Genomic DNA, 24,082 nt, shown 5'->3' with positions numbered 1-24,082 from the left:
CAGGCAGTTGGAACTAGCCTGCCTCTCTCCCCCCCAAGATGGTGGCTGAAGGGAGGGCTTTTCTTCTTCAGCCAGGCAGTTGGAGCTAGCCTGCCTCTCTCCCTCCAAGATGGTGGCTGAAGGGAGGGCTTTTCTTCTTCAGCCAGGCAGTTGGAGCTAGCCTGCCTCTCTCCCTCCAAGATGGTGGCTGAAGGGAGGGCTTTACTTCTTCAGGCAGGCAGTTGGAGCTAGCCTGCCTCTCTCCCCCCAAGATGGTGGCTGAAGGGAGGGCTTTTCTTTTCTCATATTAAGTTAAATTCATGCTTTTGAGTCATGGTCAATCACAATCAATGTCCTTATTCCAAATACTTCTCTTTGATGTTGGGTTCATCAACATTAGGACCTTGCTGGTTCAGAATATTTCCCAGTGTTAGCACATTGGCTGTAGAATACACTACTTTAGACATAACAGTAGGCCCTTGGTATCCACTAAGGTTTGGTTCCAGGACCCGCTGTGGATACTAACATCTGTGGATGCTCAAGTCCCATTATATAGAATGGCATAGTAAAATGAAAGCCCTTATATAAAATGGTAAAGTAAAGATCTGATTTTAGGGATTTTCTGGGGGGGCGGGTAGATTGGATGGTTGAATCCGTGAATGCAGAATCCATCGATACAGAAAACTGACTGTACTTATGAGGCGCCCATGCCTTTCTTGCTGAAGGAGGAGTCAACTATATTATGAAATGGTAACTGGCACACAAAAATACATATTTCTAATGAGGTAATAGAAGAGTACAACATAACCGTTCACACTACGCAACCTTCTGATGATGTGTAGAGTATGTTATTACATGCCTGAGTTATCAGTTTACTAAATAGCTACATGCATTTGTTACTGTCATCTGTGTATGCTTAAAATCTAGCCATAAGACTAGATCTGATTACAATATTTCACATCATTTGCTGGCCTTGGACTGAGTGAGCTAACAGATTTGCAAACACTTATATACCATTTGGAAGGGCAGCTTACTTAATGCATTTGTGGAGTGCAAATAATTCAGTCACTGTCAGTGTCAGAAAATCTGATTCCATGTAGGGTGAGATTCAAACAGGGTAATATTCTCAAGAGAATATGTTTTGTAGCAATGCACTGTTACACTACCACTTGCACCATGACCAAGGGTGAAGGGCAAGTGGGCTATAGTCTACTGTTTCCCCACTTTGTCAAGATCAGTTTCTGTGGCAACCATACAATTTACAGAAAAAAAGAGCACATGATGAAATGTTAATTAAGTTTAATTTGAAAATTATAAAGGGACTTTAAATCATACCATGATGCTAAAGAAGTTTAGGCACTGCAAACAAAAGCAATTCTGCAAGAATCTTGAAGTGCTTCTCTCTCAAAAATCAGTGTTCAAAACAATCTTGAACTGAGCATATGTAGCTGTGGCATAATGTTTGGTGAATTTCTTTAGTGGAATTTATATTTTGTTCAGTTTAACTGGTTACTGGGTAAAGATGACTCATCCTCTTGTAATTATCATGCACACTATAACCTGAGATGCACAAGAAAATAAGTACATGTTATGAATCAGACAATCATCCAGATTTGTTCTAGTCATGCACACTGAAATTCAGCTCACATATTTATTACTGTGGGCTCTTTCTTCCCACCAACAGTTCACTAATGTAACCAGCAGAATTATGTAGAAAGGGGTTTCTCTGAATTTAACGACTGCTATCTATAGAGCTACATGACTGAATATTTCAACACAAAACAAAATAGGAAGAAATTCTGGTCATGGAAAGGCAGTAAATTGGCTGGGATACAGCCTTTCCCCAGTACAATCTAGTTTACTGTATGTAAGAAGCTGTGATTTGAGTGAGGATTCAAGTATGGCCATTCTCCACGTTCCACAAAGGAAAGAACATTGCCACTTACTTCTGATAATTAAACTGGCACTTTTTGCTACTACTTGAGAGACAGATAAGCTCAACATTGACCTGACTCTTGTAATGTTCTGTTTGGTTCCTCAGGACAGAGTATGTTTCATAATAAGCTTTAATACCTGTTCTGTACTCAAGAAAGAGACAGCAAATAGCTAGGCTATTCTATGCAGTGAGTAATGAATGGTAGTTCCCAGATTTGGGTGTTCTGATCTTGTTGACGTATCCTTCCCAGACTACCAGACCACTGCCTATGCAGTCTCAGGTTTGAAGTTCAAGTTCAATGACATCTGGGGATCCAAGTTTGGGAACCACTGCTTTAGATACAGGTGAATGGTAACTGTTAGAACCGTGTTTCACATGGTATACCTGTGTCCCAAGATGTTCCAAGAAGAATCTATAGAAGGGATGGGAAACATATGGCCCTCCATATATCCTTGATTTGCATCTCGTTATTGCCTGTGCTGCCTTGTACTGATGGAAACTGCAGTGCAAAATCTGTACCAAATTTGCATAATGTAAGATTTATATGCCACTCATCAGCAAATGTGCAGGGTATTTTACAAAATATTATATAGCTACTATACCATGATTAAAATAAAATATATACTATATCCAATTAAAAAATCTAGGGAGAAAAAAATATATCTTTTCCCTGGAGTTTTTGTTTCCAAATACCAGTTTGAAAGGATGTGTCATGCATTTTCAGTGCTGGATACTTATTAGCGAGGGGAAAAAACCATACAACTAACTCTACTGTGATAAACATCCCACGGATAAAGAATTTTTGCCTTCCAAATGTTTTGGATTAAGTTCCCAGAAGTTTTTACTTAGATTAAGCCTAAACTGAAAACAAAAAAGGAAAAAAGGCAAGATTTCTCACACACAAAAGTCTATTACTGATAATAGTAAAGGCTCAGTAGGGAATTTGCACTGAAAGTCTTCAAGATTTCATGTAAACACAGGCCAACATGCAGGGATATAGAGTTCCCACTTCCTAAACTCCACTAGGGTTTGCAATTACATGTGGGACGTCCTAGGTAAGTATGGATACAATTTGGAGTGCATTTTTATATAAAAAAATTTTTTTGACTATTACAATATATATCTCATAAGTTGCCTGCATACATACTTTTTCAGGCATGATATAAGGTCTATGAGGACCAACAACTTACCTACAGTGACGGGATGTCCCCACATACCATATGATATACCTTACAAGGCTGCTATATTAGGTATTTATGTATTATGTATTTAACTATATGGTCTTCTTCGGGGTTGTTCCCACTTAAGATTGGAAACGATTTAAAATACAACGTTTTTAATAAAATCGATTCAAAATAATACTGTTCTTATCCCGCTATCCGAATCGCTTTGTTCATCGTTCCCATCTGGTTATTTAAATCGAAGTTTTTACCTGCAAGCGTTCCTACTTGGCATGAAATCGGTGTTTAAATAAAGCGATTCTTCTCCTCCATACCTTATTTGGAGCTGTCAATCAATAGTACGTCAGAATGACGTAACGTTAATCCGGAATATTTGGAAGCGATTTATCTTTTGGCATCGTTTCCATTTCATTGACTGTTTGTGAATTTAGCTTTCCAGAGGAACTATGGGATAGGTTTTGCATGACAGCATCCCCTCTTCATGTCTCCCAAAAGACAGCCAGGGAGAATCCCTTCAGAGAGCACAGAGATCAATGGGGGAGGCTTCTGGCAAAGCGAAGCTCTTTCCAGAGGAACTATGGGATAGGTTTTGGAGGGCAGCATCCTGTCTCCCAAGACAGCCAGGGAGAATCCCTTCAGAGAGCATAGAGATCAATGGGAGAGGCTTCTGGCAAAGCGAAGCTCTTTCCAGAGGAACTATGGGATAGGTTTTGGAGGGCAGCATCCTGTCTCCCAAGACAGCCAGGGAGAATCCCTTCAGAGAGCATAGAGATCAATGGGAGAGGCTTCTGGCAAAGCGAAGCTCTTTCCAGAGGAACTATGGGATAGGTTTTGGAGGGCAGCATCCTGTCTCCCAAGACAGCCAGGGAGAATCCCTTCAGAGAGCACAGAGATCAATGGGAGAGGCTTCTGGCAAAGCGAAGCTCTTTCCAGAGGAACTATGGGATAGGTTTTGGAGGGCAGCATCCTGTCTCCCAAGACAGCCAGGGAGAATCCCTTCAGAGAGCACAGAGATCAATGGGAGAGGCTTCTGGCAAAGCGAAGCTCTTTCCAGAGGAACTATGGGAGAATCCCTTCAGAGAGCCCAGAGATCAATGAAGGAGGCTGCTGGAAAAGCAGGGAGGGAGCACTCTTCCCAAAGATTCTCTTTCCAGGGTTGGAGGAGAAGGCAGATTCCATTTGAGAAAGGGAGAGAGAAAGGCTCTATCCCCCCCCCCCCCCCCATTGATTAGAGCCCTTCCCTGCCTGGGCGAGATCAGATGTCTCCTCACGAGGAGCCATCCCTTCCCTGCCTCTCCTCCGTTAGAAATGGGCTCTCCCCACACAGAGGGGAGGTTGCAATCCACCGGGGGAAGCCTTGAGCAGCCGGGACTTCAGGTGTTTAAAGCGCTGAAGAGATTAAGCGCCTGTAAACCATTAAAATAAAAAATAAAAATAATCCTTATCTCTTATTGAAAGACCACAGCGGACAAAGGGGTGAGGGAAGCAAAAATGGCGACAGCCAGACGGATGGGGACAGAAAGGGCAACTCCCCCAAGGACAGCCCCATCGCACTCCGCTCCTCCCATTCATCTAACGCAATTTCAAAGGCTGTCGTTCCTATTTAAATGCTCCGGTTCCTAAATCGAATCAATGGAAAAACGTAGGTCGGACCCTAGTGTTTTTTTAACACGCGTTAAATGAGGAAAACTCGAATCAAAATTTTATTCCGCTCTACAATTCGATTTGTAGTGGGGACGATTGCGGGTTGCTCTAGAACCGTTCTAGGTTTAAATCGGATCCTAATAGGAACGCCACTCCTTGGATTCGATTCAGAACGCGGGGTTTCACCTAGTGAGAACAACCTATTCATTACTCATATGCTGTTGTATGTGACCCATACCTATTTTATCTTCACAGTTTTCTATGACCACTGGCGAAGACGTTCTAGTCGAAACGCGTTTGGTCTTTGTTTTGTGCTTTCTAACTGTAATGGGCATACTGTGTTATCCCTTTTAATTTGGCCTCTGTTGTGCACTCCCCAATTGTATGGACATATTGTGTTATCTCTTTTAATTCCATGTTGAGAGGCACAGAGGAATTGGTATTTTGTGTGCTTGATACCTCTGTATGGGATTTGCAGTTCCCTAGCCCAGTACTGACTGGTTAAACTAGCCTTGTGCATGTTAGGGCATGGCTCACAGGCCAGAACAAGCCTTTTTGTGTTCAGGATAGCATATACTCTATGCTTTGTAATTTCTTTTAATATCTTTTCAGCGTTCCATTGCAACACATTGTTTTAATAAAATTGCTGTGTTTCCCTTTTTTATCCCCCCCTAAACTTTTTGTTCACTCACTTGTTTCAGTTTAGGGCATCACCTCCCAGTTTTTCCTTCAACATGTAGTTAAAGCAGTGCTTGTCTTTCAGTAGTGCTTCAATATACATATCTGTTAAAGAGACATAGCTATACTTACTTCCTGAAGCATGGGGAGGCTGGATCAAAAAAGTGCGTGTAAGGGTCTGGTGTAGTGATAACATTCATGCAACGCCAACAAAAGTGCTTGTTACATGCAGCACATGTCATCCTTTGACAGCCATCTATCTTCTGATCATTGCGGAAACAGGCAGGGAGAGAGAGAAAAGAAAGCATGACCCAACCATATCATTAGTTTCTGTAGGCAGCATGGTAGGAATGGGGAAATTGCAGCCCATGGGCTGCATGCAGTCGTCAGGGCCCACATGATGTCAAATACATTTTTTTGTTTTGCCCCACAATGCCCACTTGGAGGCATGGGGAAGATTTTTGCCATGTTTGGGGGATGGGTCCCTTGAGCAAAAAAAGACCCTTTTAAAAACTGAAAGTAAACAGAAAGTGACGTCCTATCAGTAGCGACATTACAATGGGTGCTGGGAGTGCAAACCGCACTAGGTGACACCCTAGATGATGGGTAACACCCGGACAGGCCTCCTCCGGCTGTGGTTGAGAGAGGAATGAACTCCTTGTGGGTTTGCCACTTCCCTGGCTTTCTCCCCAAAGAGAGAGTCAACACGAAGACAGTGGCAAGGGCAGTGGCGGAGGGGTGAAGGGGAATAAGTGGTCCATCTTAAACCTTTCAAACCCTAGGCATCATTGCTGCAGTGACAGAGCTTCAGACTTTGGGGCCAATTGAGCTTAGGAGCTTGGGGCCAATAGGACCAAATCTGGGCATGTGAAATGGCAGCTTGCACCTTGGCTCACTGTCCCCTCTTTTCATCATCATTTTAACTAATCGCTGCCTGAGCTGAGTGTGGACTATGGTCCTGCGTGGATCACGCAGGATTTGAAGTGGAACAGACATGTACCGCTTTGCTTTTGGAGGTGCTGACAAAAAAAAAAGTCATAGGAAATGGTTAAGAAGGGGTCCCTTTGGGGGGAAAACAGGAGGCCACTGAGGTGCCTAGAGGGGAGGTTCACCTATTTGCCTCCAAGTGGGAAAAGAAAAGGTGATTTCATCCTTCTCCGCTTTACATAGGCCTCTACCACCCAGGCTACTGCCTCCACTCCCTCCTCAGGAAGAGAAAGGGGTGGCTATGAAGTCACAAGAGCCACGCTGCCCTCAGACAGAGCCAGTCCACACAGGGATTAGCCAGAGAGGGTGAGGGCTGCTTGGGCACACACACCCTGGGTGTCATCAAGCCTGGTAACGCCAATGCTTCCTATCACTTTGTTTTGAAAAAGGTCTTTTCTGGGCCTAAAATGGACTGCACCCCTCCCAAACATGGTGAAAATGCACCCCACGGCCCCCAGAATTTATTGCGGGGGGCAATTGGGATCAAAGGAATTGGGTATGCTGTGGTTTGGGGAGCAATGAGGAAGAGGTGCCCTCCCCCCAAATCTCCTCGGGGCTAATACAGCCCCTTAGCCAGCCACCGTCGCCCACCCCTGCACTAAGATCTTCAGAAGTGTGATCCAGTAGTGTGCTGAATGGTGGTGATTTGTGTGATGGAGGTCTTATTAGAAGGTGGTAGAAATATTCCTTGAGTAATCGATTGAGAGGCCGTCACAGCGCTGTATCATATGCAGACCCTTGGGGGGGGGGGGTAAGAAAGAGACATCCTACAGAATAAAAAAAAGCTTACTGCTGTTTCTTCAATATAGGGAACACAAGTATCTTCATGGCAGTCAGTAATAACACACCACATAACAGAGATACAAAACCGGCTGTCAATTATCTTTCTGTATCTCTTCAGGCAACACGACAGCAGGACTTAATCAGTTTCAACAGCAAGGGCTCACCCATCTGCTCTTCTTCCAATGTAATGCTTACTGCCAACTGCCCGCAATGTATTTCTGCAGTCTACATAGAACAAACAGGTCTGCCTCCAGGGGAAAGAAGAAAAGGACATGCATCCGACAACAGCGTCAGAAACCTTTTGACCTCTGTTCTTCCCCAATTTTTGAAATTTAACTTAGCTTGACATTCGTAATTCATGTGATACTGCAGTCTGAAGCTACTGAGGCCAGTCTACCAAGAATTGAATTGAAGTCATAGATTTTCAACCTGCCATTATTGTTTATTATCTGATCAGTTGCCCCTCTCCCCTATGGGCTACTACCTGACACTTCCATTATATTCAAAGGTGGGCCCCTCAGGAACTGAAGCAGATTACCACCTGTCACCTTCTCAAAAGTGGACCGAAACTGGGTGCCTTAGGTGGTGGGTCCACTACTGAATAAGGTGTTTTCTTTTAGAGGGTTTAGACATGGTCCACTTTGGACATGGTTGAAGGACAGAATCATGGAGTTGGAAGAGACCACAAAGGCTATCTAGACCAACCCCCTGCCATGCAGGGAAAGTAAGCGTGAAAGTGAGAGTAATCATGTAACATTTAATGGATGTTTTTACCTCACAAAGAAATACTGAGGGGCAAAGAGGAAAAAGCTTCCCTCCCTCATTTTACTTTCCATTCCATTCCCTTAGAACTGCAAAACAAGAATTTGGTAGGAAGCATTCCAGCTTTGAAGTTTTAAGATTGCTTTCTGGAAAAATCTGACAAATTGAGCTAGTTATTCAATTGGGATTGTGCATGGGTTCTCAAGAGGATCAAAGTTCCCCAACAAATAGCTGAATTGGTATCCTAAGAGTTTTCAGAATAAACATTTTTGGTTTGCTGAAATTCTCATTCTCTCGCTTGATCTCACCTGTACAGGAGTTCCACAAGAAGGGCACAATCTTGAATTACTTTCCACCCACTGATTACTTTTCAGCTCCTCCACAGCCTTTTCAATTACTCTTTTCCCGTAGTGTTTCTCTAAAAACCTTTTAGTGGCCTTATCTGCTGTAAGGTACTGATCCCGCACTTCCAGTAGCTTCTCTAAAAGAAAGAAAGAAACAAAATCAAGTTGCAAAACATGTTACACAAATGCCCCTAACTCTAATCTTAAGAATCAAGTTGCAAAACATGTTACACAAATGCCCCTAACTCTAATCTTAAGACAAAAGAAATGCTGTTATTAGTTTTGCCTATTTATCATATACAGATCATTCAGTATGGGCCATGAAGCAGTGTTAAGGCTTTCTCTCAGTCCCGCTACTATAACAGGCTCACTTGGTGAGGACATGAGAGAGAACCTTCTCAGTGGCTGGCCCCTTCCCTGCTTGTCTTTTGCTAGCAAGCAAAGCTATTTTTATTTAAACAAGCTTTCTATGGTTAAGCAGGGAAGGCTCCTCTTCAGATGTATGCATGCTTTATCTATTTTTAATATATGTATTATTTTAAAATGATTTTATATTGCTTTAATGTGAGTGTTTTAATTTGCTTTTAAAAATTTATTGTGAACACTTTTAATTTGTTGTCTCTGGAAACCACCTTGTGTCCCATCCTGGTAGAAAGGCAGCATAAAAATAAAATAAAATAAAATATGTAATTGGAATTTAAATTCCAGCCCACCCTATAAATTACCAATTCAGATTTATATGAATATACTGCAGAAAAATCAGTTTTATAATAGGACATCTGAGCTATCCACTTCACTTTTCCCCCACCAAACCATTCTCCTGCTATAATAATAATAATAATAATAATAATAATAATAATAATAATATGTATTCCGCTTAATCTCGAGGAATCCAAGCGGATTACAGCAGTAAAACAAGATATAGTTAAAAGAGAAATGTATTAAAAATTCCAAGATCCCCATCGCTCCCCCTATCATAAAAACACAATTAAAAACTAAAAAGAGATTAAACCAAGAAGGTTAAAAGAACATGTACAATAAAAATGTACAATAAAAATGAAGTAAATTTTTTTCAAGCGGAGTCCAGGTAGAGTAAAAGATATAGATGGGGCATGCTTAATATCTATCCCTCCTTCCATCCACCCTCCTAACTCAAAAGAACAGAGGGTCAGTCCAACTGTACCACAAACCCTGTCTCTGCTCCTGTGCAATGCCAGGTCAGTTAGAAACAAGACCCACATTATTTACGATCTCCTCAAAGATAAGAACTGTGACCTGGCTTGCATTACTGAGACCTGGCTGGGGACCGAAAGTAATGCAGTGTGGGCTCAGGCTCTCCCAGCCGGGTACACAGTCAAGGACCAGATCAGGTTAGGTGGGCGGGGGGAGGTGTTGCCTTGGTCCATAAGCACACTCTCTCCGTAACCAGGAACCATGTCCAGAAAACAGACTTCATTGAGTGTATCTACCTGACCCTGCAGGCCAAGGACAGTCTAGGGATTCTGTTGGTCTACCGTCCACCCCATGCGCTAACAGACTCCCTAGCCGAGCTGATACAGCTGGTCTCAGAACTGGTGTTGGAGTCTCCCAGACTTCTTGTTCTGGGGGACCTCAACATCCCTTTTGAGGCCAGCTCACAAGAGTTAACAGGTGCGGCTCGGGAGTTCATGGCTACCATGACAGCCATGGGCCTGTCCCAGTTGGTCTCAGGGCCTACGCATTGCGCTGGCAATACACTTGATGTTGTCTTCAGTATGGATATGGACAATCCGTGGGCAGAGATCTGCAATACCTCTGCCCTATCATGGACGGTTCACTTCCTGGTTGAGGTTCGACTCAAGGCTTCTACCCAAATCCCCCCCGGGGGTGGAGGACCTATTAGGATGGTCCACCCTCAAAAGCTGATGGAACTCAAAAGGTTCCAAAAAGCCCTAGGGGGTTTATGGTTGGATCTGACGGCGATTCTGTTGATGCCCTGACTAACATCTGGGACAATGATCTCTCCAGGGCTATATACAGTATCGCTCCTAAGCGTTCTTTTCGGCCCACTTCCAATAAACAACTATGGTATATGGAAGATCTTAGGAAAATGAAGCGGGCCGCACAACGACTAGAGCGCAGCTGGCAGAAACATCAGCACTTATCTGACAAGACACTCCTTGAGGCTCTTTTGGAGTCTTATGGAGTGGCAATAGGTGCAGCTAAAAATTCTTTTTATGCTGCACGTATTGCGTCTGCTGAGTCGAGTCCTGCAGAGCTGTTCAGGGTAGTGAGGGAGTTAACACAGCTACCCCCCGCCCTGAAGCCTATCTTAAAACCAACTAAGGCCTGCTGTGACGAATTTAACAACTTCTTCGCAGATAAAATCTCTCGGATAAGGGCTGATCTCGACGCTAGCATTTCTTCAGAATCTATGGGAGAGGTGTCCAGAGCGCCCGTGGACTTAATTAAACTGGATCATTTTGAGTTTGTAAGTACCGATGAAGTGGACAAGATTCTCGGAAGTGTTAGGAAGACAACATGCTCTCTCGATCCCTGTCCCTCATGGCTGACGGCCCAGGGTGGTATTGCGGTAACATCTATGCTACACCGCATAATTAACACAACCTTCAGGGAGGGGCAGTTTCCATCGAGTCTGAAATTGGCAATAGTCAGACCACTGCTAAAAAAACCCTCCCTAGACCCCCTGATAAGAAATAATTACAGGCCAGTGTCATTCCTGCCATTTTGGGGTAAGGTGATCAACAGAGCGGCTGCCTTCCAGCTCCAAGCAGTCTTGGATGAAACCGATTATCTGGACCCATTTCAAACTGGCTTCAGGGCGGGCTATGGAGTTGAGACCGCCATGGTCGCCTTAGTCAATGATCTGTCTGGGCATTGACAGGGGAAGTGTGTCCTTGTTAGTGCTCTTGGACATCTCAGCGGCTTTCAATACCATTGACCATGGTATCCTTCTGGAACGCCTGAGGGAGTTGGGTATCGGGGGCACTGCGCTCCAGTGGTTCCGTTCCTACCTCTTGGGCAGATTCCAGATGGTGCAGCTGGGGGACATTTGCTCCTCTAAGAGGGAACTGACATCCAGTGTCCCTCAAGGAGTTATTTTGTCCCCCATACTATTTAACATTTACATGAAACCGCTGGGAGAGATCATCTGGAGACACGGGGCATGGTGTTATCAGTACGCTGATGACACCCAGATATGTTTCTCTGTGTCGCCGACTGCTGCAGTGTCTAAGGATGGTGTCTCTCCTCTAAATACCTGCTTAGAGTCAGTAATGGGCTGGATGAGGAAAAACAAACTCAGCTTGAATCCAGAGAAAACAGAAGTACTAGTGATAGGTTCCCCAGGTCCGGGGAAGGAAATTTGTCCACCCATCCTGAAGGGGGTCACACTTCCCCTGAAGGACTCAATTCGCAGTTTGGGAGTGCTTCTGGACTCGTCCCTGCAATTGTCATCCCAAGTTGATGCGACGGTCAGAAGCACTTGTTATCAACTTTGGTTGATACGCCAACTGCAACCCTACCTGGGCCAAAGGGACCTTGAAACGGTGGTACATGCTCTGGTAACCTCTCGTTTGGATTTCTGTAATGCGCTCTACATGGGGCAACCCTTGTACCAAACTCAGAAGCTTCAATTAGTACAAAACATGGCTGCCAGATTGGTCACCGGACGTTCCAGGTTTGACCACATAACACCAATCTTAAAAGACCTTCACTGGCTGCCTATTCGCTTCCGAGCGCAATACAAGGTGTTAGTAATTACCTATAAAGCCCTACATGGCTTGGGCCCGAGTTACTTGAAGGACCGCATCTCCCCATATAATCCTCCCTGCACTCTCAGAACAACTGGGAAGAACTTGCTCGAAATCCCTACTTCCAGATATGTTACTACTTCTCAGAGGGCCTTTTCAGTAACGGCCCCCAAGCATTGGAAGAGTCTTCCCGAGGAGCTCTGTCTCATTACCTCCCTTGAACTATTTAAAAAGAGACTTAAAACCTTTCTCTTTAGCCAAGCATTCCCCCATGTACACTGAAGTTATGTTCGATCCCCTTTTCTCCCTCTCACTCACATACACCTATGAATTGGATTTTAATTGTATATTGTAATTAATGTAATGTGATTTTAATTTTATGTTGTTTTAATAATTTTACTATGTACACCGCTTTGATCACTGCGGAAAAGCGGTATAGAAATAATAATAATAATTATTATTTTACAGGTAGTACATCCTCCCATACTGGACTGAGGAGCACTAAAAAGACAATAGAAAGGGTGGGAGGCTAATATCACAGCAAAAGGCCACAGAATAAGCTTCACCTTTAAAGAATTTCACTTAAACTATCCTATGGCAATAGTATTTCTTGAACAAATATCCACATCAAAAGGAGAAGAGGGAACACTAAAGAATTTAGCATCCAAGTATTTCAAACCTGAATATCTTTCCCTCTTGTGTTCAACCCACCTGCGGACATTTTACATGTGGAGATGCCATGGTAAGTCATCTTACACACCGTACAGAAGGTATGACTGCAATTGGCACAGATGCCCATAGAACAACATGGATCCTGCATTACTGGTGTTTGGCAGCATGGCCGTGGGCAATATACCACATCTGACATCAAATCCAAGCTGGACTGAAGCAGCAGGCGATCGTAACGTGCAAAAAGTTGTTCTTCCACCAGTTCTTTAACCTAGAAGAAAGGTGACCAATATAATGTTGGGTTGGTGAATTCTGCTTATTGAAAAATGAGGAAACCCACAATGGGTACATGAGGCCCTTTGAATAAAGATAAATTAAAATTTTAATTAATATCTAACTAATAATTTTTTTAATTTGAAACAACCAGTGTGGAGTAGTGGTAGTTTGGGTGCTGGACTAGGACTCTGTGAGACCAGGATTTGAATTCCCCCTCGACCATGGAAACATACTGGGTGATCTTGGGCAAGTCACACTCTCCCAACCTCAAAGGAAGTTATTGGGAAACCTCAAATAAATCTTTCTAAGAAAACACTATGAAAGTGGTCTCTGTGTCTTGAAAGGCACATAACACACACATACAATAATCATCCCAAATGTTTTCTTGCAGGATTTGGACAATATTTCATTTACAAAAACAACAACCCTCTCCAAAAAAATCCAGGACAAAGAAAAGGGCAAAGGAATTAACTTGGATTCTTTGCAGCTAAACTTAATAACTTAACACAGAAATTCCAACTAACAGTGCTTGCTCTCAGTTTATGTCCTTAATTAAAATTTATGCATACAATTTACAGACTCCAGATATGCACATACATTCCACTTTAACAAGCATGTCAACTGCAGTCATCTACTCTAAATGTAAACTTCTGCTTTGATTTGATACACAAATGTTCCATAAGATTTATCATTCAAGAATATGGCCTAAATCCAACATCATGCTGGAACCTGAGCAGCTAGATTACCACACTACACTCTTATAGAGCTGCTATTCCACTTTAATTGCTCTGGCTGCTTCCTGTAGCATTCTGGGATTTGCAGTTGAGGGAGGGGCATTTAGAATTCTCAGCCAGAGAGCTGAGGCCACACTGAAATACAAACCCCAGAATGCAACAGGAGGTAGCCAGAGCAGACATGGCATAGCAGCACTGTAAGAGTGTGGTGTGGTAAAGTGGCAGCAGTCCAAGTGAACTCTCCCTTATCTAATAGCCTAGGGACCAGAAGTGTTTTCAATTTGAGTTTTTTCCCTTTCCGCAACATCTGTCTTCACCAAGAGCAAACGGGGGGGGGGGGGGGGGACAAAATTTCACGGCCACCCAAGGCATGCGTGCAGCCATTGAAATACATAGGACCCCAATACTGGTGACTGTATATAAATACTTGGAGAAGGGACCCAAGTCTAAAAATTAAATTCATTTATGTTTTATATACACCTCATACACATTACCTGAATGCAATAATTTTGTGCATGTAACGAAGTTTGTGTACACTAAACCACCAGAAAGCAAAGATGTCACTATCTTAGCCATCTATGTGGACGATTTTGAAGTATTTCAAAATTCCAGATAAGGGAGACTCAACCCATACAAGAGAATTTTCTCACCTTTCCCTTATTGCATCCTCCACAGCAGCTGAAAAGTATGCATGGAGGGTTTATTAGGCCTTGAAAGCAGGGTTTGAAGGAGGTGGGCTGAAGATGGTAGGAAGGATCACTGCTACCACTTGAAGCTCTCATTTCCTCACTAGATTATGTCTCCCCCTTCTTTAATGCAGTGTTCTAGGTTCTACACCTTTTCCTTTCATGATGCACTTGTTAGCAATACTCACATTTGAAATTCTTTTCTAAAAACAGGTACCACCTATGAAGCAAACCCTTTCATTTGGGGGGGGGGGGGACACCTATTTATACACAGGTCTAGATTTAAACTGTACTATTTTAACAGACTAAGAAAAAACTGGTGTTTGTTTTTTTACCTGCCCTGGAGTGGCAACACAATGACATTCGGGTTCCGGACAATTCAGGCAATGGACCTGCCCGTCATTGATTTGAATTTCAAAGTACTCCTTCAAGCAAGCCTTGCAGTACACATGCCTGCAGTCCAAAAAGTACATACATTCACTTCCCAGCTTCTCAGAAAAACAGATATTACATGTATGCATTTTACTGTTGAAGCATTTTTCTTGTTGGGCATGGTCAAAATCTAAAATTTCCCGAATCAAGTTGGATAAAGACTCAACATCTTGCACTCTTCTTGCATCAAGGCTTTCTTGCTGTGCTGTGGCACCAGCCGCTGCATCAGAGCAAACCTCTTCTTCGCTTGTCCTGCTTTGCCCTTTTTCTTGTCCACATATATTTGGCTCATATGGGGAAGTAATGTTCAGATAGACAAGTGTTTGTTCCTTGAGAAACTGTATCCAGGCAAACAAGACCACAGAACCTCTCTTTTCCTCCCATATGCTGTCTAAGTGCTTGCAAAGTGCAATGAGCTAGGAGAGAGAACATAAACAAAAGAGTAACACAAAATCATCCCCTTTCTTTTTTCCCCCTATATTTTTATTGAGTTTATTATAAGAAAAAGAAAAAAGAAAGAAAAAAGAATTCCCGTACATACTTCTCACGGGTTAACTCATTATGTACATCAGCGATGCAAGGACAAAGAACATGTAATATACATACATACATACATACATACATATTTACTAGATTTACTATTCATATCAGTATACTCGTGTAGGTCCATAATATTATTTTCGACCTTTAATTCTATCGGGTAAATTTAACTCATAATCGCTTGAATTTCTTATCCGATGGTGTTTTCATATCAGATGGATTATTATACCTCATCCCCTTCCTTCCACAACTCCTGGGGCAATAATAGTATGTGTCCTTTAAGTATCAGATTTCAACAGCAAGGCATGAGTATATCAAGGCTGAAAAATAATTCATGAAACAATTTTTAAACACATAGGCAATATTAATCATGCTGAAATTAACCGAAAGAACTGAGGGTAGCTTTTTGTTGTAAACCACTTGGATTCCCAGTGATTGGGCGGTATATAAATAAATCCTATTATTATTATAATTATTATTTTGAACAATTAAAAAGGTTTTAAAGTGACATCATTTGACTGAAAATATGATGCGAACAGAGCTCACTGTCACCGGAGTATGAAATTTTTATAGGTGAATTATTTTTCTGGCAAAAATCTGACTTTAATTATAAAGTTTATTGTAAATAGCCTTTCATTTGCTGCATCCAGAGAGCAATAGATCACATCATTAATCCTCCCCTCCCTTCATTTTTTTTCTTTAAATCATTCTGGTGAACTACATGAAGAAGCATTGAAGATCTGTGCCAAACCTGTGCCTGGGAGAGCCACTTGCTATTGAGGGTGAATGCAGGTGGGGAGGTTGACGGGTAGTCTGCTGGAAATTCAAAATTCAGCACTACTGGAGGTAAAAAGCAAACTGTGCATTCAAAGTTGTTTGGAGGATTCTCTGCCTGGTTGCCTGAAACAAAATACATCTGATAGTATAAGGATGAAACTTTAGGGTTATGCTGCTTAACTGAATTATCAGATAAGCGATCTGTAATGTGTCTCATCTTTTGAAACATAGGAGCCAGAACAATAGATTCAAACTACAGGAAAAAACATTCCATCTCAACATTAGGAAGAACTTCCTGACCATAAGAACTGTTTCACAGTGGAATATGTTTCCTCAGAGTGTATTGGAGTCTTCTTCTTTGAAGGCTATCAAACAGAGGTGGATGGCCATTTGTCAGGCATGCTTTGACTGAGTATTTCTGCATGGCAGGGGGTTGGACATAATGGCCCTTGAGATCTCCTCCAACTCCATTATTCTATTTCTGGAGTAAATGGTTCAGACAGACTGGCCTCACTCAAGCATAGCTGGATTGCCGGGAGTGTGACTGCATGCTGCCTCCTCCCACAATGAGTACTAACTACTTCCTATTTCCTGGTTCATGGAAACCACTGCTTGCCAAGGTTATCAGCCCAATAAAGTTTATAACTCTGCAGTTATCATATTGGTCATTCTCTGCTGGCATCACACTAGTACAGGGGTCGGCAACCTCCGGCCCGCGGGCCGGATGCGGCCCGCGGAGGCCTGGCGACCGGCCCCTGCCTCCCCTTGCCGCCGCCGCCGCCGCCGCGGCGGCCGCCCGTCGCGGCGTTTCGCCGCTCTGGGCGCCGCCATTTTGGGCGGCGAAGTCTCGCGCGACCTCCCTCGAGGTCGCGCGAGACTTCGCGGCCATTTTAGCTGAAAAAATGGCGGTGCCCAGAGCGGCCTCTGGGGCTATGGGCGCCGCCATTTTTTCACCCAAAATGGCGGCGAAATCTCGCGCGACCTTGGGGGAGGTCGCGCGAGACTTCGCCGCCATTTTGCCGCCCAAAATGGCGGCGCCCAGAGCGGCGAAAAGCCGCGATGGGCAGCCGCGGCGGCAGCGGCGGCGGGCCTTTGAGAGGCCCGCTGCCGTCCCTGGGGCCCTCCAGGAGGGCTCCGAAGGCGGCAGCGGGCCTCTGGGAGGCCCGCTGCCGTCCCTGGGGCCCTCCAGGAGGGCTCCGAGGGCGGCAGCGGGCCTCTGGGTGGCCCGCTGCCGTCCCTGGGGCCCTCCAGGAGGGCTCCGAGGGCGGCAGGGGGCCTGCTGCCGTCCCTGGGGCCCTCCAGGAGGGCTCCGAGGGCGGCAGGGGGCCTCTGGGGGGCCCTTTGCCATCCCTGGGGCCCTCCAGGAGGGCTCCGAGGGCGGCAGGGGGCCTCTGGGGGACCCTTTCCGTCCCTGGGGCCCTCCAGGAGGGCTCCGAGGGCGGCAGCGGGCCTCTGGGTGGCCCGCTGCCGTCCCTGGGGCCCTCCAGGAGGGCTCCGAGGGCGGCAGGGGGCCTGCTGCCGTCCCTGGGGCCCTCCAGGAGGGCTCCGAGGGCGGCAGGGGGCCTCTGGGGGGCCCTTTGCCATCCCTGGGGCCCTCCAGGAGGGCTCCGAGGGCGGCAGGGGGCCTCTGGGGGACCCTTTTCCGTCCCTGGGGCCCTCCAGGAGGGCTCCGAGGGTGGCAGGGGGCCTCTGGGGGGCCCTTTGCCGTCCCTGGGGCCCTCCAGGAGGGCTCCGAGGGCGGCAGGGGGCCTCTGGGGGACCCTTTTCCGTCCCTGGGGCCCTCCAGGAGGGCTCCGAGGGCGGCAGGGGGCCTGCTGCCGTCCCTGGGGCCCTCCAGGAGGGCTCCGAGGGCGGCAGGGGGCCTCTGGGGGGCCCTTTGCCGTCCCTGGGGCCCTCCAGGAGGGCTCCGAGGGCGGCAGGGGGCCTGCTGCCGTCCCTGGGGCCCTCCAGGAGGGCTCCGAGGGCGGCAGGGGGCCTCTGGGGGACCCTTTTCCGTCCCTGGGGCCCTCCAGGAGGGCTCCGAGGGCGGCAGGGGGCCTGCTGCTGTCCCTGGGGCCCTCCAGGAGGGCTCCGAGGGTGGCAGGGGGCCTCTGGGGGGACCGCTGCCGTCCCTGGGGCCCTCCAGGAGGGCTCCGAGGGCGGCAGGGGGCCTCTGGGGGACCCTTTGCCGTCCCTGGGGCCCTCCAGGAGGGCTCCGAGGGCGGCAGGGGGTCTCTGGGGGACCCTTTGCAGTCCCTGGGGCCCTCCAGGAGGGCTCCGAGGGCGGCAGGGGGCCTGCTGCCGTCCCTGGGGCCCTCCAGGAGGGCTCCGAGGGCGGCAGGGGGCCTCTGGGGGACCCTTTTCCGTCCCTGGGGCCCTCCAGGAGGGCTCCGAGGGCGGCAGGGGGCCTGCTGCCGTCCCTGGGGCCCTCCAGGAGGGCTCCGAGGGCGGCAGGGGGCCTCTGGGGGGACCGCTGCCGTCCCTGGGGCCCTCCAGGAGGGCTCCGAGGGCGGCAGGGGGCCTCTGGGGGACCCTTTGCCGTCCCTGGGGCCCTCCAGGAGGGCTCCGAGGGCGGCAGGGGGTCTCTGGGGGACCCTTTGCAGTCCCTGGGGCCCTCCAGGAGGGCTCCGAGGGCGGCAGGGGGCCTGCTGCCATCCCTGGGGCCTTCCAGGAGGGCTCCGAGGGCGGCAGGGGGCCTCTGGGGGACCCTTTGCCGTCCCTGGGGCCCTCCAGGAGGGCTCCGAGGGCGGCAGGGGGCCTCTGGGGGGCCCTTTGCCGTCCCTGGGGCCCTCCAGGAGGGCTCCGAGGGCGGCAGGGGGCCTGCTGCCGTCCCTGGGGCCCTCCAGGAGGGCTCCGAGGGTGGCAGGGGGCCTCTGGGGGAACCCTTTGCCGTCCTTGGGGCCCTCCAGGAGGGCTCCGAGGGCGGCAGGGGGCCTCTGGGGGAACCCTTTGCCGTCCCTGGGGCCCTCCAGGAGGGCTCCGAGGGCGGCAGGGGGCCTCTGGGGGGCCCGCTGCCGTCCCTGGGGCCCTCCAGGAGGGCTCCGAGGGTGGCAGGGGGCCTCTGGGGGGCCCTTTGCCATCCCTGGGGCCCTCCAGTAGGGCTCCGAGGGTGGCAGGTCACCTCTGGGGGGCCCTTTGCCATCCCTGGGGCCCTCCAGGAGGGCTCCGAGGGACGGCAGGGGGCCTCTGGGAGGCCCGGTGCTGTCGCTGGGGCCCTCCAGGGGGCCCTCCAGCGCTGGTGGCCCCCACCAGCTTTTTTGCCGGTCTCTGACGGGGCCTGGGGCCCCGTCAGGGGCCAGCAAAGGTGGGGAGGCCTGGCCCCTGGAGGGTGGAAGCTCCGCCCCCGGTACGCAGCCCCGCCCCGGAGGGTGGAAGCTCCGCCCCCGGCACACGGCCCCGCCCCGGAGGGTGGAAGCTCCACCCCCCGCACGTGGCCCCGCCCCGGAGGGTTGAAGCTCCACCCCCCGGCTTCGGCCCCCCAGTCGCCTGAGGGACACCAACCCGGCCCCCGGCTCAAAAAGGTTGCCTACCCCTGCACTAGTACAATCCCACACAATAAAAAGCTGACACTGTAAAATACGGGATTGCATCAGAACAGATTCATATTGTAAATGATTTTTTTAGGGGGAAGATTTTCTCTATGTATTTTTAGAATCTGAAACTACACAATGCTGTTCAACAACATGACCTACTTTAAGAGTGGTATTGTATTTACAGTATACAGTATATTAATTTGGACAGTTATATTTATTGATATTGAAACTGATACTGATAATTTCTATTAAAATGCCCATAATGTTTAACTTATACAAATATTGATAATATATATTGTTAAACACTTAATTTTGGCTGAGTCTACATAAAAGACTTTTTATGTAGCAGCAAAGAAACAGATGGGGATGTGATCAAGAAAGCCATGATAGATGGTAGGTGTCCATGTACAAAATGTCATTTCACCAAATGGGTCATGCTTACAAGCTGCTGTTCCAATTCGGCTGCAATTCAAATGGAGCTCAGAAGAATCTTGCCTCTGTACAATTACACTCCACACAAAGAAACTCTGTACAATTAATATTGGGGGTTGTTGTCCTACCATTTTACTTACTATTTACACAGCTGAAGGCAATTGTTACCTGCTAACAAATTAAAATTTGCAGTTTATTTCAAGAATCTTTAACCCTTTCACATTTTACATAAAGACGTTCCCATGATTGTTACCTTTCTAATTTTCAAAATTCTAAAAGCTTTTGAGGAACAGACCCATTTGTTTACCCTTTTGTTGGTAAAATATACAAAGCACATAATTCTTTACAAACAGCTGACAGGCTTTTGCGACCTTCTATATATCACATTTGTCATTCACACAACCTATATAAATGCTACGTTGTGTGACTTCACTGCTATGCCCCAGCCACATGATCTAATCCTAGGCTGTGAAAGTCATCTGCCCACAACAGAAACAAAAATCTGAGTGGGAGTCCCATCAGTTACCAGACCCCAGAATTAATGCAGTTTGATACCGGTTTAACTGCCAAGGCTCCATTCTATAAAATTCTAGGAGTCGTAGTCTGTTGTGTGTCACCAGAGCTCTCAGACAGAGAAGGCTAGATATCTCACAAAACTACAAATCCCAGCATTCCATGTCACTGAGCCACAGCAGTTAAACTGGTGTCGAACGGCATTAATTCTGCAGTGCAAATGCAGCCCAAGACTCAGTAGCCACACCATCAGCAGAGCATACAGGCTAATACACTGCGAAAACCAGACGCTGCATCTTGAAAGAGTGGGAACACAAATTAGAACATATCCCAGTACCAGCAATAAGCTTTAAAAGGAGTGGTATCAAAAGCTGGACTTACCACGCAAAAACACGGTGAAGTTCTCAGGCAGTTCCACAGAGATCCTGATTTCACCTCCTTGCACTGACTGTGCTCTCTTGAATTCATCTTCATCATAAATACTTGCCAAAGCGAGCAGCTCGTCTTCCTGGGCTTCTTTATCCTCCAAAGACATCTGAGGTCCTGTCAACTGTGAATATATCACCAGAATAAGCGAGGCAGGCTGGCCACTCTATCATTAAAATGTTTCTATTACCAGCACAAAAATTATTAACTTAGAACAATTAACAAAGACATGTTACTGAACATTAAAAAAAACCTCATGGAGGATCTACATAAATGCAACCTAGATAATGAGGAAATTAAAATGTTTAGAGTTCCTGTACCTTGGACCAAACATTGATCAGAACAGAGACTTCAGTCAAGAAATTAGAATAAGACTAAGAATGGGAAGGGCAGTGATGAAATGACTAGACAAAATCCTGAAGCGTAAAGATATCCAATTGAATGCTAAAGTCAGAATGGTACTAGCCATTGTATTCCCTATTACCATGTATGGATGTGAGAGCTGGACAGTGAAGAAAGTAGATAGGAAGAAAATAAACGTATTTGTGATGTGGTGCCGGAGAAGAGCGCTGAAGACGGCCAAAAAGACAAACAAATGGGTCCCAGAGGAGATCAAGCTGGAAACCTCCTTGGGTTTACATCCTGCATGTCTTCTTCATAGGAGCTCATTAAAAACAGATACAATTATACAAATTACTCAATAAGCAAATTGCAACAGCCTCCCAAGTTTCTGGGGAGCAAAACCCACCATGTCTTTCTTTTGCATCCTTAGCTGTCTAATGCCCAGAAGAGGCCTTTTTAAAACCAGGAAGTAAAATGGCAGGCTTATGACTGAGCTCTTCCCATAAAGCTAGACTCAAATGCCCAGAAGGCCAGATGCCAGAGAAACCTCAAGCAACGGACCTCGAGGCCCCTCTTCCATTTGGGTGTTACTCAGTGCGTGTGTGCGCGTTGCTATGTGTCTTCAAGTCGTTTCCAAATCATGACGACTCCAAAGAGATGAAGCCATCATAGGGTTTTCTTGGCAAGGTCCGTTCAGAGGTTTGTCCTTGCCATCCTCTGAGGCTGAGAGAGTGTGACTTGCCCAAGTGGATTTCAAGGCTGGGCAGGGAATTGAGCTCTGGTCTGCAGTCATAGTCCAATACTCAAACCACTACACCACACTCTCCCTGTGTGTGTGCGTGCATTATATACAGATTATGTATACACACACACATACACACACGTACATTAAGCACAAATATATGATATATATTACACACACACATATATACTATTCAGATATATATTACATATATTAAACATAGACACACATATATACTATACAGATATTTTATATATATATATAACACATATATGTTATATATAGTATACTATATATTACACATACACATATACACTATACACATATATACCATATACATTACATATACACATGATATATAATATACACATATTATATATATATATATATATATATTACACATACATTATATACTTTATATATACGATATACATTACACACACATATACTATACACATGTATATCATATATGTTACACACACACACTTTATTATTTATTATTATTATTAACCTTTATTTGTGAAGCGCTGTAAATTTACACAGCGCTGTACATACAATCTTTTTAGTTAGATGGATCCCTGCCCTCGGGCTTACAATCTAAAAAGACATGACACAGAAGGAGAAGGGAGTGGTGGAGGGAAAGGGTAAGAGGTCCAGCAGTTCCTCTCTACCTCCGAGGCCTGGACCAAGGCAGATGGACTGGAGGGAGGGCCATATATACTATACACACAAATATTATATATATATTACAGACACATATATATTACACACAGAGAGCTATTATATCTATCACACACACACACACATTATATATACTATAGAGACCTATATATTTTACCCCTCACTGGGCTTCTCCTTCTCCTTTCCTTCTTCTCTTCCTCCTGCCGCGCCGCTCCTCCCAGAGGCAGCCAGCAGGGCACCGCCCAGGGGCCATCCCTCCCTCATGCCCCGCTGGCAGCTGCCACTCTGCTGGGCGGCTTCCCTGCTGGGCTCCTAGAGCGGCAGAGAGAGGGCAGGGCGACCGGAAGTGGGAACAGAAGGGCGGAAACGCCGAAGTCCCCTCCCGCGGGCGCCATTTTGTCCCCCCTCCCTCCCTCCCTCCGCCGCTCCCTTTTCGAGGCGGGGCTGGGCTTTGGGGAAGGGAGGGGGCGGGGTTTCACGCCTCCTTGGAAGGCTGCCCTGGCCCCTGACTGAGGGCGAAGGTGCCTTGGTTGGTTTCAGGCGCTTCCTAGGGTCACAGAGCTGGAAGAGCCCCCGAGGGCCTCCACTCCAGCCCCCTTCTGCCATTCAGACAGCAGTCGTTCCAACTGGAGAGGCGCTTCACAGGGAATACCACTCTGCGCCATTATCCAAAGACGTAGCCGTGTTAGTCTCTGGAATCAGTACGGAGAGAGAGCCTGGAGGGGCACCTTTGAGAGTTGGAAGGGGCCCCAAGGGCCACCAGTCCTCTTCTGCCATGCAGGAAATCTAAGTCAAAGCATCCCCAATGACAGATGGCCAAAAACCTCTAAGGAAGGAGACTCCACCACACTCCGAGGAAGGAGTGTGTTCCACTGTCGAACAACCCTTACTGTCAGCAAGTTCCTGCTAATTTGAAGTAGAATTTTTTTTCCTGCAGCTTTCATCCATTGTTCCGGGTCCTGTTCTCTGGAGCAGCAGAAAACAAGCTTGCTCCCTCCTCAATGTGACATCCCTTCAAGTATTTAACCAGGGCTATCATATCACCTCTTAACCTTCTCTCTCCCAGGCTAAACATCCCCAGCTCCCTAAGTTGTTCCTCATAGGGCATGGTTTCCAGACCCTTCACCATTTTAGTCACCCTCCTTTGGACACATTCCAGTTTCTCAACATCCTTTTTGAATTGTAGTGCCCAAAACTGGACACAGTATTCCAGGTGGGGCCTGACTAAAGCAGAATAGAGTGGCACTATTACTTCCCTTGATCTAGATACTATA

At 46.6% G+C, this 24,082-nt stretch overlaps 1 protein-coding gene across 2 annotated transcripts; it reads right to left on the bottom strand.

Annotated features, from left to right (window-relative positions):
- Window positions 1-1,261: 1,261 nt before the first annotated feature.
- Window positions 1,262-23,055, bottom strand: LOC149321899 (E3 ubiquitin-protein ligase RNF14-like). 2 transcript variants are annotated; one of them, XR_016281796.1, is made up of 8 exons: window positions 22,966-23,055; window positions 20,999-21,167; window positions 16,135-16,283; window positions 14,747-15,259; window positions 12,758-12,986; window positions 8,259-8,431; window positions 5,433-5,523; window positions 1,262-1,539 (listed from the first exon to the last, which is right to left on the bottom strand). XR_016281796.1 is itself a non-coding variant. In XM_089531056.1 (8 exons), the coding sequence occupies exons 2-8, from the start codon at window positions 21,150-21,152 to the stop codon at window positions 1,533-1,535; spliced, it is 1,356 nt and encodes a 451-aa protein (XP_089387182.1). In that variant the 5' UTR covers window positions 21,153-21,167; window positions 22,966-23,055; the 3' UTR covers window positions 1,262-1,532. The 2 variants fall into 2 exon arrangements, 1 of the variants encoding a protein (XP_089387182.1); XM_089531056.1 differs by lacking the exon at window positions 5,433-5,523 and adding an exon at window positions 5,551-5,681.
- Between the last annotated feature and the right edge of the window lie 1,027 nt (window positions 23,056-24,082).

This window comes from Sceloporus occidentalis, unplaced genomic scaffold (genome assembly GCF_023333645.1).
Source record: "Sceloporus occidentalis isolate IW3139 unplaced genomic scaffold, rSceOcc1.0.p SCAF_1, whole genome shotgun sequence".
In the NCBI taxonomy this organism is placed as follows: domain Eukaryota; kingdom Metazoa; phylum Chordata; class Lepidosauria; order Squamata; family Phrynosomatidae; genus Sceloporus; species Sceloporus occidentalis.
The sequence above is the reverse complement of the archived record's forward strand: the minus strand, read 5'-3'. Positions and strand labels throughout refer to the sequence as shown.